This window comes from Lissotriton vulgaris, chromosome 10 (assembly GCF_964263255.1).
Source record: "Lissotriton vulgaris chromosome 10, aLisVul1.2, whole genome shotgun sequence".
NCBI lineage: Eukaryota > Metazoa > Chordata > Amphibia > Caudata > Salamandridae > Lissotriton > Lissotriton vulgaris.
The window spans coordinates 237498853-237514125 of record NC_141698.1 but is presented as its reverse complement, the minus strand read 5'-3'; the positions used below and the strand labels follow the sequence as shown (position 1 = coordinate 237514125).

The 15273-nt window shown below is 48.9% G+C and overlaps 1 protein-coding gene across 1 annotated transcript in view; it reads left to right on the top strand.

The window, feature by feature from the left end:
• ABCB8 (ATP binding cassette subfamily B member 8) overlaps nt 1–15273 on the top strand; it is a 512951-nt gene that overhangs the window by 301331 nt on the left and 196347 nt on the right. The window contains exon 9 of the mRNA XM_086940923.1: nt 4283–4388. Within this exon, the coding sequence (XP_086797049.1) occupies nt 4283–4388 (106 nt within the window). The remainder of the gene's footprint in view (nt 1–4282; nt 4389–15273) is intronic.

Below are 15273 nucleotides of genomic sequence, written 5' to 3'. Positions count from 1 at the left end.
GACAGGCGGAGGCATTGGCACGTTGGGCTGAGGGGTGGGACCTAGTTGACGCATGGCGGGCACTTCATACATCGCACAGGGAATACACATTCTACTCCCCACCGCACAACCTCCACACCAGGATAGATCGCATCTTTTGCTCCAAGACACGCCTGCAATTGTGCAAGTAGGACATATGGGGAAGACACTCTCGGACCACAACCCGGTGGAATTGTCCCTGACATGGGGAAGAATACCCACCCCCATACCGACGTGGCGATTGTCCCCAAGCCTCTTAGAAGACTCAATACTTACGTCCACCCTTTCAGATGCTACCGCACACTTACTTCACAGAAAACACGGGTACGGCAAGCTCCAGGAAGGTCGAGTGGGACGCTTTCAAGGCGACCATTCGCGGGGTGGCCATGGGCACCAAAGTAGGCATCAAACACCAGGTGCTGAGGAGACTGCGAGAGATAGAGAGCAGTTTAGCGGCACTAGAAACCGAGGCCGCAGGCACGGGCGGCGCCCTCACGCAACTACAGGAGGCTAATATACAGTATGCGGAACTTCTAGAAGAGTTGAGGGTTCTAGACTATAGGGAATACACCACACGACAACACGCACAGGCGGACAGGGCGGGTGCGCAATTGGCGCGCCTGACCAGGGACGCACCGGCAGCCACCCCTATCATGGAGATTCAGGATCCCTCAGGGGAATTAATGCAGGGGCAGCGGGAAATCAACACGACGTTCCGGCGTTACTACGCTGAATTGTACGGCCCACACCCTCCACTCAAAGAACCGGCATTGGAGGACTTCTTCTCCGACGTATGCGTTCCTCAACTGAGTGCGGCGCATAGCGAGGAGCTGGCGAAACCCATTACGGTGGCGGAAATTAGAATGGCAATTAGGGCTCTGCCCAGAAACAAGGCACCCGGGACAGATGGACTCCCTGCGGAGTTTTACTTAACATACATAGACCTGCTGGCCCCCCGCCTTCATGAGGTATATAACGAGGCACTGAAGAGCAGTGGCCTGCCGGACACGACACTGCAAGCCCTAATTGTCTCCCTTCAGAAACCGGGAAGGGATGCTTTGCGACTTGACAACTACAGACCACTGTCACTTTTGAACACTGACTCCAAAATACTCAGTAAGATACTAGCGGTGCGCCTGTCTCAACACATCCCAGAAATGGTACACCCCGATCAATGCGGGTTCATACCGAACAGGAGCACGGCGCTAAATTTGCGGAGGCTCAACCAACTCATGTCTCCGACTGCAGGGGGAAGTGACACCGAGGGTTGTATCTCGCTGGACCTACGACAACCATTTGATACACTCAGATGGGACTACATGTTCGCGGCCATGACCAAATTTGGGTTACCCGCCGGATTTATAGCCTGGGTATCTCTGTTGTACCGGAAGCCTACGGCACGGGTTCGGACCAACAACTGTATCTCTGATCGGATAGACATAGCGAGAGGCACATGGCAGGGGTGCCCTCTCTCGCCACTGCTGTTTATAATCGCCCTGGAGCCCCTAATGCTGAAAGTCCGAACTATGGCGGCTGCGGTGGGGATTACTAGGCTCAACACCCATCATGTCATTTCGGCGTATGCCGACAACATACTACTGTTCCTAAAAGACATAAATAACCCAGTGACACCACTGCCGCAGGTCTTTGAGATCTTCCGCGAGTTATCGGGTCTCGCTATCAACGAGACAAAGTCATATGGGTTTGGCTTTCGGGGCCCGGTGGCGGGAACACAAGTCCAGTTTCCGCCGCACTGTTTCCAGGTGGCGCCTGTAACATTTAAGTACTTGGGTATCCAGATATACCGACAACCACAGGACCTGCTGGGCGGGAACCTAGGGCGAGCACTGACTAACCTAACTGCACGGGTACAATTTTGGACTACTTTACCGCTATCGGTGGCAGGGAGGGTGGCTATATCAAAAATGGTGGTACTGCCGCGTCTACTGTACTTCTTTACGAATCTACCAGTCTCTATCCCTATGCCTTATTTTAAGAAACTTAACACTTTATTACTCGACCTAATCTGGGGGAAGGGCAGGGGACGCATAAGCATGACCCAGCTGCAACTACCCACGGATAGGGGCGGCTTGGGAGTGCCTGATTTGTTCGCTTACAGCTGTGCGTGTCAACTGCAATGGCTAGCTTACTGGTTAGCTGGCCGCAATTTACACGAACTGAACATGACAGAGGACGATAGACTCCGGGGGTCATACATCGGCTGTTACTGCCAGGGGCCAAGGCACCGGCGACGACTCCACCCCTACTCAAACTGGCCCTCACGTACTGGAAGAGGGCGGTCAGGTATACAAATGGGCGGTCGAATTATGCACCCTCGATACCACTGTTGGGCATCACGCTGGGGACAGGCCCGATGACGGAAAGAAGACTGCGGGTGTGGCAGGAGGCGGGGATAACACAAATCGGGGATTTCTTCTCGGATAACAGGCTACTGCCGTATGAGGAATTCGCCAGGCTTCACCAGGCGCCAAGGGCGCTCTTTTTGCAGCATGCACAACTGACACACTACATAGGCACCCATTGGGCGGGGGACGGGGTGGAGCCTTCCACCAACACGCTGATCACTATGCAGTACCTCGTGGGGGCGGACGGAAACTTGACAAAATGGTTGACTGCTGGGATACGGGAGGGCAGGGCGGACCCCCTACTACCCCTGAAATTGAGATGGGAGGAGGATCTAAGGGTGGCGTTGAGCGTCAAAGAATGGGACCTGGTATTGAGATTGCCGAAGAAAGTGTCTCGGAACCCCAGGTTTAAATTTATACAATTGATGATTATACACAGGGCATACTTGACTGCTCACAGGATTCACATAATGTTCCCGAATGCGTCCGATACTTGCCCCAGATGCCGGCAGGAAGACGCAGGCATGTTACACATGTTCTGGGAATGCTCTAAGCTGGGACACTACTGGGGTACGATACATCACATACTGAATGATATAGCACCGGATAGACCCTACACATCCGCCTCTTATTGCATGCTGGGGATAGGACACAAAGAGAAAAAGAGAAGTGTGGAATCCAGATTTGTGGATCTGGCATTACTAATGGCGAAGAGGTCAGTGGCGATGAGATGGAAATCGGCAAGGCCGCCAGACATAGGGACCTGGAGCGGGGAGGTGGTCAGGTGGGGCAAGGCCGAGGGACAGGAACTAGGCAGGGAAGGACGTAGAGGCCTCAGGAAACATCCCATCTCAATGGAATGGAACGCCCTACTCATAGTATTCGAACAAGGCGTACAAGACCAAGAGGACTAGTCTGTGTCTATCATCTATCGCAGGGGGATACTACGCCCATGACCGAATATACACGGGAGCTGAGATGCAGACACACTGGGAACGATCTGATATGCATATATGGTGTAACCGGGGACCGGTACCCCTACAGAATACCGATATTACTGTACATATTGACGCAAAACCAACGTAATGCTGTTATGTGGAATGATAAGTGCCGGGGGGGGGGAGGGAGCAGGGAGGGAATAGGGGAGTTGGGACGTTATTGAAAGCAGAAAACGGAAAATGTTAATAATTGAAATGTATACTGAAATATGTGTCACGATGCGGAGAAATACTGTGCGAATGTCTATATTATATGCAGTGACCTAACTTGCAAATAAAGAAATTTTCAACAAAAAAAAGACACGGGCTCGGAGGCAAAGAAGCTCTTAGGAGGGGCACTGACCGACCTCCACCTAAAAGGTGGCACACTGTCTGTGTGCTCCCTGATGGCAACCCTCTGGAGAGGGGGAAAGGGGTCCTAAAAATCACCCCAGACATCACCTTGCAGGCAGGTGCAGTCACTCATGAACCCGTCTGCAAGGGGATCTCTAATCCCCTTTGTAAAGTGCTGTGCAGGCACTGTGAAAAAACGGAGCAGTTTCAAAGCAGCCGCGCTGTTTCTCACAGGAATGCGCTCCCCCAGGCAGCACAAGTTTGTGGCTGCCCTGGGACAGTTCATTCCATGTAATAGGCTGCACTGTCCCTGTTTGCGCCTGGCGCGCCTGTTTATCACATGAATGCGCTGCCCCAAGGGGGCAGCACATTCATATTAATACAGCACATTTTCATTGTTTGTGCCGGGTGCACCTTTTGAAAGTTGCGCCTGGCACTTACAATGAAAATGCCCCTGTAATGTTATACAGCCCTGGATGTTTTGAAAAATAAAAATGTTTCTATTATTGAATGCAAGGAGGAAGCAAAGCATTTTCTCATGTCCGCCTTCCTGATTGTTTTTATCAGGCATTGTGCTGGGCACCATCTTTGCTGGTGGGTCGATGATGGCTGGAAACGAGATTTCAGCAGGTGACCTCATGTCCTTTCTGGTGGCGTCACAGACTGTTCAAAGGTGAGTTTGCAAGACCGAGTCAGAGGTAAGCATACGGAAACCACCTGCTCTACAATAATTGTGTAGAACAGTACCATACTTGACAACCCTGAAAATATTTCGGAGTGTGATGTTTTGTTAAAACTGAGACTGAGGAGAGGCACCGTAGGATTAAAGATATTGCTCATGCTTGTGCATTGGACATAAAGTCTTGTTGTGTGTTACTCTGCAATTCCCACACTTCAACCAAAGCAGGACAGAACAGAACGTGTAGCCACCAGCTCTAAGTGGGACACTCAGAACCAGTACTTGCTGAAATGCAGCTGGATTGACTGGGCACCCTGAGTCTTTTTTATCTTTTAATATCGTATATGAGCACTGCTATACTGCAATGTGAGGCAGTAGTTTTCAGAAGCTGAACCCTTGTCAGAAGTCTCTCAACCTCCTACCTGCATTAATATTTACTGGCGCAAGATCTGTAAGGTTTCTTTATTTATTTGGGCCCAGATGTAGGAAGCCTAATACCGGTTGGTAACGGCCGAAATTACCGAATTTCGGCCGTTACCGACCTGTATTAGGCATTTGAGATGTAGGGGCCTAATTTAAGGATTCGGTAATTTACCGAATTCTTAAATACCGATTCGGTAAATTACCGAATCCTTAATGTCGGGAGTACTCAAGTGAGTGCTTTTCACTTGTAAGGATTCGTTATTTACCACCAACTACAAGTTGGTGGTAAATATCGAAAACCTTAAAAAAAGCAATTTTGTGCTTTTTTCAACTGCGCCATGTGGCAGACATACATGCCCTTAGGGCACGAATGTGTGCTACATGTGCACCCATGCACTATACAGGGGTGCAACAGGGTGTCAATGTGCCACCCTGCCACCCTTGTAAGTCTACCCCCTATTACCGATTCGGTATGTACCTCCGCCTCCAGGCCCATAGGAATAATTGGGGAATACCGAATCGGTAAATACCGAATCGGTATTTACCAAATTTTACAGATTCAGTAAAATGTACCGAATTATTAGCTACATATCATTTACTGATTCTAAAATACTGAATCGGTAAAATTCGGTATTTTGGAATTGGTAAATGATATGTTCGAGGCATATGAGCTGCAGATTGTAAACTTAGCATTAGATCGCCACCTGGTGTTGGGCTCGGATGATTGCATGTTGTTGTCGTCTTGGAAGAAGTCTTTTTAGTCACGAGATAGGTGACTCCTCCCTTGGACGACAGTGCGCATGGACATCGGCTCCATCCTTAGATTGTTTTTTTCCGCCATTGGGTTTGGATGAAAGTTTTCCGCTCCGGCTAGAAATAGACTTTTCAAGCACTTCGAAGCACAAAAACTTCCTAAAAACTTACCAAACTACTTTCGACATGGACTAACATCGTTTCGACTCCATCAGCTCGATTCCGGTCGTCGACGCAGGCCTTTGGGCCTATCCACGCCGTGAGGCCTACACCTCATGGAATGGACGCCGTTCAAGAAATGCCCCGGGAGTGGAGCAAAGTTTCAACACAGTGACCACCACGAGGTCTGCAATCTGTGCTTCTCGCCAGAACACGACAAATCCAGCTGTACAGCCTGCGTGTCCTTTCAATCCAAGAAAACCATCAGAGATCGGAGGGCCCGTCGACACGACATGCAGAGATCAGCTTCGGAACCGGTGGATATCTTAGACGAGGAGGTTCCGCTCGTTCCTGAAGAAGATTCTGATGATCTCCAGATCGTATCAGAGGCAGACGACTCAGATGACTCCATACCATCGGGTCAGCGCGTGGGTACTACTGCCCCTGCACCACACACAGCACCCAGATCGAAGGCAAAGGTCAACACTCCGCCTCCGGAGCCCAGTCGCGACCGAAAAACCACTTCAACAGCCCCGCTATCGAGCCCGGCTAAGAAGAAACTAACTAAGCCTTCCAGTACCTCGGTACCTAGCAAGTCGCACTTGCCGATTCCACCAGCTCTCTTGGCACCGAAACCGAAAGAAGTCTCGGCTCCGAAACCGGCGACTTCTAAAGACAAGGGTACGAAGCCAGCGTCCGACGCCTCGAAGCCGACAAGACCAGCTTCCACTCCGAAGGCATCGTCTTCGGTGCCGAAACAGACAAGGCCTGATTCCGACGTGTCCAAGACCTCGAAACAGCCTACGACACCGAAACAACAACTTCGGTGTCGAAAACTACGCCAAAGGACACTGTAACAACTCCTAAGGCTAAAGATAAGCAAGAAGCTCGTCCGGTACCGAAAAAATCGACGCCGACAAAGGTTCCACAAGGATAAGAACTCTTCCAGCCAGATCCTCTGCAAAAGAAGATCTACATTGACCCAAAGACAAGTCAGGTGTCCACTACACCACACAAGAAGAGAAAGGCAGATGAAACATCCACACCTGTGGTTACTGCCAAGAAGAAGGACTCTGCCACATCCCCTATGCACCCTTCTTCACCTATACTTCCTTCTCCTTCATCTCCTGCTCCTCTTAACAATTCACCACAGATGTCTCCTTCACATTCTCCTCTTTTATCTTCACACTCACCTCAAAATGATGATGAGTATACTTTAGGAACAGGGATAGACACAGATGAGCCTTTCCCATACCCTACAGATGATACAGACTGGGAGTACCCAAACCCACAGGATATACCAGACATTCCTGATCCACAGTCATACCCATCAAAACCTTCTCCACCCAGAAGATAACATTGGTTTTGGGCACCTATTGAACAGAGCTGCCATTTACCATGGGATCACTATGCATTCAACGAGGCAGAGGAAGATTTTCTATTAGACACATTTGAACAATCACAGAGGTCTGTTCAAATTCTTCCTATGATCAAAGGGGTCATCAAACATGCTCCAGAAATTTTTAAAGACCCTGTACGTACTAGAATTTTAAATCCTAGAATTGAGAAAAAATATAGGCTTGCAACTGCAGATCCAGCCTACATTAAAGGATAACTACCATTAGACTCACTAGTTGTGTCAAATGCTAGGAAGAGAGCAAACTCACAAACTTCAGGTGATGCCTCAGGCAAAAGAATAGCTGCGCAAGCAACCAACATATGGCGTATAGCTAATACACAAGCCCTCCTTTCACGATATGATAGGGCTCATTATGATCAGTTAGAGAAACTGCTAGAACATCTACCTGACCAATATAAGGCACAGGCAACTGATATTATACAAGAAGGCAAGCTTATTTCTAATGCCTCAATCAAGTGCACATTAGATGTAGAAGATACTGCATCTAGAGCTGTAAATACTAGTGTCGTACTTAGAAGACATGCGTGGCTATGCATTTCAGGGTTTAAACAGGAAGTGCAAACTACCATTTTAAATCAACCCTTTAATCAAAACCAATTTTTTGGTCCAGAAGTAGGCACAGCACTTGAAAAAATGAAGAAGGATACGGACACTGCCAAATCTATGGGAGCTTTACAGTCCACACAAACTAGAGGTTCCTTTCGTCGCTCCTTCTATAGAGTGGGCTCCAAACAAACAGGTGCAGACAATACAACATCCTTCACATCTAACACACAAACATCCTCTAGCAAAGGATATTTTAGAGGAGGATATAGAGGTAATACCAATAAAGGAAGAGGTCGGGTAACAGTAATCAAACCTCTTCCGCCACAAAACAGTGACTTCCCTCTGCTCCCCCAACAGCATTCCACTCCTGTGGGTGGGCACATTAACGCAATTCCTGCCTGTCTGGAACTCCATCACAACAGACAGATGGGTACGACAGATTATCCAGTATGGCTACTGCCTAGAACTTACAGCAACACCTTCACACATACCACCCAGGCAGCGTCCAATGTCTACAGAACACCTTACTCTGCTCAAACAAGAAGTACTGTCACTTCTACAAAAGGACGCAATACAAATAGTTCCTTTATAAGAACAAGGAAAATGGGTTTACTCGCTGTACTTTCTAATTCCCAAGAAAGACGGACACTAAGACCAATTCTCGACCTCAGGCCCCTCAATCATTACATATCAGATCATTTTCATATGATCACTTCACAAGTAGTGCTCCCACTGTTGCAACAAGGCGATATCCTTACAACACTAGATCTAAAGGACACCTACTTCCACATTCCTATACATCCTGCTCACAGGAAGTATCTAAGGTTTGTGCTGGAAGGACAACATTATCAGTTCAAAGTCCTTCCATTCGGGGTGACAACGGCACCTCGAGTATTTACAAAGTGCCTAGCAGTAGTAGCAGCACATCTCAGGAGACAACAAATACATGTCTTCCCTTAGCTAGACGATTGGCTCATAAAAGCCAAGTCATTCAATCAGTGTGCCCAACACACACACCAGACAATTCAAACATTGCACGACTTAGGGTTCACCATCACCTACACCAAGTCGCACCTGCAACCCTCTCACATACATCAGTATCTAGGGGCTACAATAAACACGTCTACAGCTCTAGCATATCCCAGTCCAGCAAGGATACAGAGCATTCAAACCTTAGTCACAGTTTTTCAACAGCAACAATCTCTGCAAGCCAGAGTGTTCATGAGACTAATCGGCATGATGGCATCTTGCATCTTCATAATACCATATGGAAGACTACAAATGCGTCTGTTACAGGAATGTCTAGCACAGCAGTGGAACCAGGCTCAAGGTCAACTGATTTGCATAAAGCCATTATCTGACCCAGGGTGGGGTGGAGTGCAAAAAACGATGGATTTAGGCCCAGATCCTTGTACTGGGGTGAATGTAAGACATTGATCTACATTCTGTCCATCAAATTGTTTTTTGTAATTTTCTCCCTGAGTGTACTGGGGTAGCTCAGACGTGGGTCCCAGAGCCTCCACACCACTGGAGTCAAGCTAGCCGGGCTGATGAGAGGTGTTACCTCGAAACCGGTCCGGTCCTCGGATGCTTGATTCCGGTCTGGGAAAGATATGGCTGTTGTAGTTCGGACTGGACTGTTCCCATGGGGCACAGGGTCAGAGCTGATTTGCTTAAAGCCATTATCTGACCCAGGGTGGTGTGGAGTGCAAAAAACGATGGATTTAGGCCCAGATCCTTGTACTGGGGTGAATGTAAGACATTGATCTACATTCTGTCCATCAAATTGTTTTTTGTAATTTTCTCCCTGAGTGTACTGGGGTAGCTCAGACGTGGGTCCCAGAGCCTCCACACCACTGGAGTCAAGCTAGCCGGGCTGATGAGAGGTGTTACCTCGAAACCGGTCCGGTCCTCGGATGCTTGATTCCGGTCTGGGAAAGATATGGCTGTTGTAGTTCGGACTGGACTGTTTCCATGGGGCACAGGGTCAGAGCTGATTTGCATAAAGCCATTATCTGACCCAGGGTGGTGTGGAGTGCAAAAAACGATGGATTTAGGCCCAGATCCTTGTACTGGGGTGAATGTAAGACATTGATCTACATTCTGTCCATCAAATTGTTTTTTGTAATTTTCTCCCTGAGTGTACTGGGGTAGCTCAGACGTGGGTCCCAGAGCCTCGACACCACTGGAGTCAAGCTAGCCGGGCTGATGAGAGGTGTTACCTCGAAACCGGTCCGGTCCTCGTATGCTTGATTCCGGTCTGGGAAAGATATGGCTGTTGTAGTTCGGACTGGACTGTTCCCATGGGGCACAGGGTCAGAGCTGATTTGCATAAAGCCATTATCTGACCCAGGGTGGTGTGGAGTGCAAAACACGATGGATTTAGGCCCAGATCCTTGTACTGGGGTGAATGTAAGACATTGATCTACATTCTGTCCATCAAAATGTTTTTTGTAATTTTCTCCCTGAGTGTACTGGGGTAGCTCAGACGTGGGTCCCAGAGCCTCCACACCACTGGAGTCAAGCTAGCCGGGCTGATGAGAGGTGTTACCTCGAAACCGGTCCGGTCCTCGGATGCTTGATTCCGGTCTGGGAAAGATATGGCTGTTGTAGTTCGGACTGGACTGTTCCCATGGGGCACAGGGTCAGAGCTGATTTGCATTAAAGCCATTATCTGACCCAGGGTGGTGTGGAGTGCAAAAAACGATGGATTTAGGCCCAGATCCTTGTACTGGGGTGAATGTAAGACATTGATCTACATTCTGTCCATCAAATTGTTTTTTGTAATTTTCTCCCTGAGTGTACTGGTGTAGCTCAGACGTGGGTCCCAGAGCCTCCACACCACTGGAGTCAAGCTAGCCGGGCTGATGAGAGGTGTTACCGCGAAACCGGTCCGGTCCTCGGATGCTTGATTCCGGTCTGGGAAAGATATGGCTGTTGTAGTTCGGACTGGACTGTTCCCATGGGGCACAGGGTCAGAGCTGATTTGCATAAAGCCATTATCTGACCCAGGGTGGTGTGGAGTGCAAAAAACGATGGATTTAGGCCCAGATCCTTGTACTGGGGTGAATGTAAGACATTGATCTACATTCTGTCTATCAAATTGTTTTTTGTAATTTTCTCCCTGAGTGTACTGGGGTAGCTCAGACGTGGGTCCCAGAGCCTCCACACCACTGGAGTCAAGCTAGCCGGGCTGATGAGAGGTGTTACCTCGAAACCGGTCCGGTCCTCGGATGCTTGATTCCGGTCTGGGAAAGATATGGCTGTGTAGTTCGGACTGGACTGTTCCCATGGGGCACAGGGTCAGAGCTGATTTGCATAAAGCCATTATCTGACCCAGGGTGGTGTGGAGTGCAAAAAACGATGGATTTAGGCCCAGATCCTTGTACTGGGGTGAATGTAAGACATTGATCTACATTCTGTCCATCAAATTGTTTTTTGTAATTTTCTCCCTGAGTGTACTGGGGTAGCTCAGACGTGGGTCCCAGAGCCTCCACACCACTGGAGTCAAGCTAGCCGGGCTGATGAGAGGTGTTACCTCGAAACCGGTCCGGTCCTCGGATGCTTGATTCCGGTCTGGGAAAGATATGGCTGTTGTAGTTCGGACTGGACTGTTCCCATGGGGCACAGGGTCAGAGCTGATTTGCATAAAGCCATTATCTGACCCAGGGTGGTGTGGAGTGCAAAAAACGATGGATTTAGGCCCAGATCCTTGTACTGGGGTGAATGTAAGACATTGATCTACATTCTGTCCATCAAATTGTTTTTTGTAATTTTCTCCCTGAGTGTACTGGGGTAGCTCAGACGTGGGTCCCAGAGCCTCCACACCACTGGAGTCAAGCTAGCCGGGCTGATGAGAGGTGTTACCTCGAAACCGGTCCGGTCCTCGGATGCTTGATTCCGGTCTGGGAAAGATATGGCTGTTGTAGTTCGGACTGGACTGTTCCCATGGGGCACAGGGTCAGAGCTGATTTGCTTAAAGCCATTATCTGACCCAGGGTGGTGTGGAGTGCAAAAAACGATGGATTTAGGCCCAGATCCTTGTACTGGGGTGAATGTAAGACATTGATCTACATTCTGTCCATCAAATTGTTTTTTGTAATTTTCTCCCTGAGTGTACTGGGGTAGCTCAGACGTGGGTCCCAGAGCCTCCACACCACTGGAGTCAAGCTAGCCGGGCTGATGAGAGGTGTTACCTCGAAACCGGTCCGGTCCTCGGATGCTTGATTCCGGTCTGGGAAAGATATGGCTGTTGTAGTTCGGACTGGACTGTTTCCATGGGGCACAGGGTCAGAGCTGATTTGCATAAAGCCATTATCTGACCCAGGGTGGTGTGGAGTGCAAAAAACGATGGATTTAGGCCCAGATCCTTGTACTGGGGTGAATGTAAGACATTGATCTACATTCTGTCCATCAAATTGTTTTTTGTAATTTTCTCCCTGAGTGTACTGGGGTAGCTCAGACGTGGGTCCCAGAGCCTCGACACCACTGGAGTCAAGCTAGCCGGGCTGATGAGAGGTGTTACCTCGAAACCGGTCCGGTCCTCGTATGCTTGATTCCGGTCTGGGAAAGATATGGCTGTTGTAGTTCGGACTGGACTGTTCCCATGGGGCACAGGGTCAGAGCTGATTTGCATAAAGCCATTATCTGACCCAGGGTGGTGTGGAGTGCAAAACACGATGGATTTAGGCCCAGATCCTTGTACTGGGGTGAATGTAAGACATTGATCTACATTCTGTCCATCAAAATGTTTTTTGTAATTTTCTCCCTGAGTGTACTGGGGTAGCTCAGACGTGGGTCCCAGAGCCTCCACACCACTGGAGTCAAGCTAGCCGGGCTGATGAGAGGTGTTACCTCGAAACCGGTCCGGTCCTCGGATGCTTGATTCCGGTCTGGGAAAGATATGGCTGTTGTAGTTCGGACTGGACTGTTCCCATGGGGCACAGGGTCAGAGCTGATTTGCATTAAAGCCATTATCTGACCCAGGGTGGTGTGGAGTGCAAAAAACGATGGATTTAGGCCCAGATCCTTGTACTGGGGTGAATGTAAGACATTGATCTACATTCTGTCCATCAAATTGTTTTTTGTAATTTTCTCCCTGAGTGTACTGGGGTAGCTCAGACGTGGGTCCCAGAGCCTCCACACCACTGGAGTCAAGCTAGCCGGGCTGATGAGAGGTGTTACCGCGAAACCGGTCCGGTCCTCGGATGCTTGATTCCGGTCTGGGAAAGATATGGCTGTTGTAGTTCGGACTGGACTGTTCCCATGGGGCACAGGGTCAGAGCTGATTTGCATAAAGCCATTATCTGACCCAGGGTGGTGTGGAGTGCAAAAAACGATGGATTTAGGCCCAGATCCTTGTACTGGGGTGAATGTAAGACATTGATCTACATTCTGTCCATCAAATTGTTTTTTGTAATTTTCTCCCTGAGTGTACTGGGGTAGCTCAGACGTGGGTCCCAGAGCCTCCACACCACTGGAGTCAAGCTAGCCGGGCTGATGAGAGGTGTTACCTCGAAACCGGTCCGGTCCTCGGATGCTTGATTCCGGTCTGGGAAAGATATGGCTGTGTAGTTCGGACTGGACTGTTCCCATGGGGCACAGGGTCAGAGCTGATTTGCATAAAGCCATTATCTGACCCAGGGTGGTGTGGAGTGCAAAAAACGATGGATTTAGGCCCAGATCCTTGTACTGGGGTGAATGTAAGACATTGATCTACATTCTGTCCATCAAATTGTTTTTTGTAATTTTCTCCCTGAGTGTACTGGGGTAGCTCAGACGTGGGTCCCAGAGCCTCCACACCACTGGAGTCAAGCTAGCCGGGCTGATGAGAGGTGTTACCTCGAAACCGGTCCGGTCCTCGGATGCTTGATTCCGGTCTGGGAAAGATATGGCTGTTGTAGTTCGGACTGGACTGTTCCCATGGGGCACAGGGTCAGAGCTGATTTGCATAAAGCCATTATCTGACCCAGGGTGGTGTGGAGTGCAAAAAACGATGGATTTAGGCCCAGATCCTTGTACTGGGGTGAATGTAAGACATTGATCTACATTCTGTCCATCAAATTGTTTTTTGTAATTTTCAAGGTCAACTGACAGACCTGGTGTTGGTAGACAGCCGCACACATCGCTCTCTGCAGTGATGGAACACCAAAAACTTGACAAAAGGGCGGCCGTTCCTCGAACCTGTTCCACAGCTAGTGCTCACAGCAGACGCATCCCTTACAGGATGGGGAGCTCATCTCCTACATCATACAACTCAAGGACAATGGAACAGTCAACAAAAATTGTTCCATATCAACCATCTAGAGCTGCTAGCAATATTCTTAGCACTCAAAACATTCCAGGTACAGAACAAAGCTGTCTTGATCTGGACTGACAACATGACAGCCATGTATTACATACAAAAACAGCTCGCACAGAACATTTGGAGATGGGCCATTCTACAAAATATATATCTCCTTCTAGAAACCTTTGACCAGCCACAAAAATCTGTGCATGTTTTGCCAATGCTTGAAGGTCTTCTTAGACACGCCCCTGAGGTGAGCTAGTGTTCTTAACCCCAGAATAGGTAAGAAATACAAGGCAGCTCCCACTCACCCCATATACATCAAGGGTCAACTACCTTTAGATTCCCTGATTGTAGCCATTGAACGCAAAAGAGCAACCTCTCCAGGGTCAGGTGACACAGCACCTCCTGATAAAGAATCTAAATTATTAGACGCATCAGGCAAACGCATAGCGTCTCGAGCTGCAAACTCATGGAAAATAGCCAACACACGAGCCCTTCTGGCAAGGTATGACGGGGCTCACTATGATGAGCTAGAAAAGCTAATTCAACATCTACCTCCACAATATAAGGACTAAGTCAATGACCTTATACAGGAAGGTAACCTAATCACTAATACATCCATAAAATGCACGCTCGACGCAGCAGACACTGTGTCCCGTGCAGTAAATACCAGTGTTTTTCTACGCAGACATGCCTGGCTCAGGGTATCTGGTTTTAAACAAGAGGTACAAAATACGATCCTTAATCAACCTTTTGACCAGGAGCACCTCTTTGGCCCTGCAGTGGACACATATTTGGTAAAGATAAAAAAGGACACCGAGACTGCCAAGTCGATGGGAGCTCCTCAGTCACCTTCTAACAGAGGCTCCTTTCAGCGTTCCTTCTATTGAGCATGCTCCAAAACAAATACAATAGAACACCCGTCCTCATCCTACAAAAGTCCCAACCAGGACTCCTTTTCCAGAGGATACACTAGAGTAGGTTACAGGGGGAACCACAACAAGGGCAGAGGCAGGGGTAATAACACCCCAGCTCCCCTAATAACAAACAGTGACTTCCCTGCACTTCCCTCCGATCATCCCACTCCTGTCGGGGGACGCCTCTCACAGTTCCTACCTGTCTTGAATTCCATCACAACAGACAAGTGGGTAAGACAACTTATCCAGTATGGTTATTGTCTGGAACTCACTTCTACCCATACCAACATACCTCCCAGTGGCGGTTCGTCCATTGAGGGCGTTGGGGCGTTGCCCCACTAGCCATGGACGACCGTCACTGCATACATACTA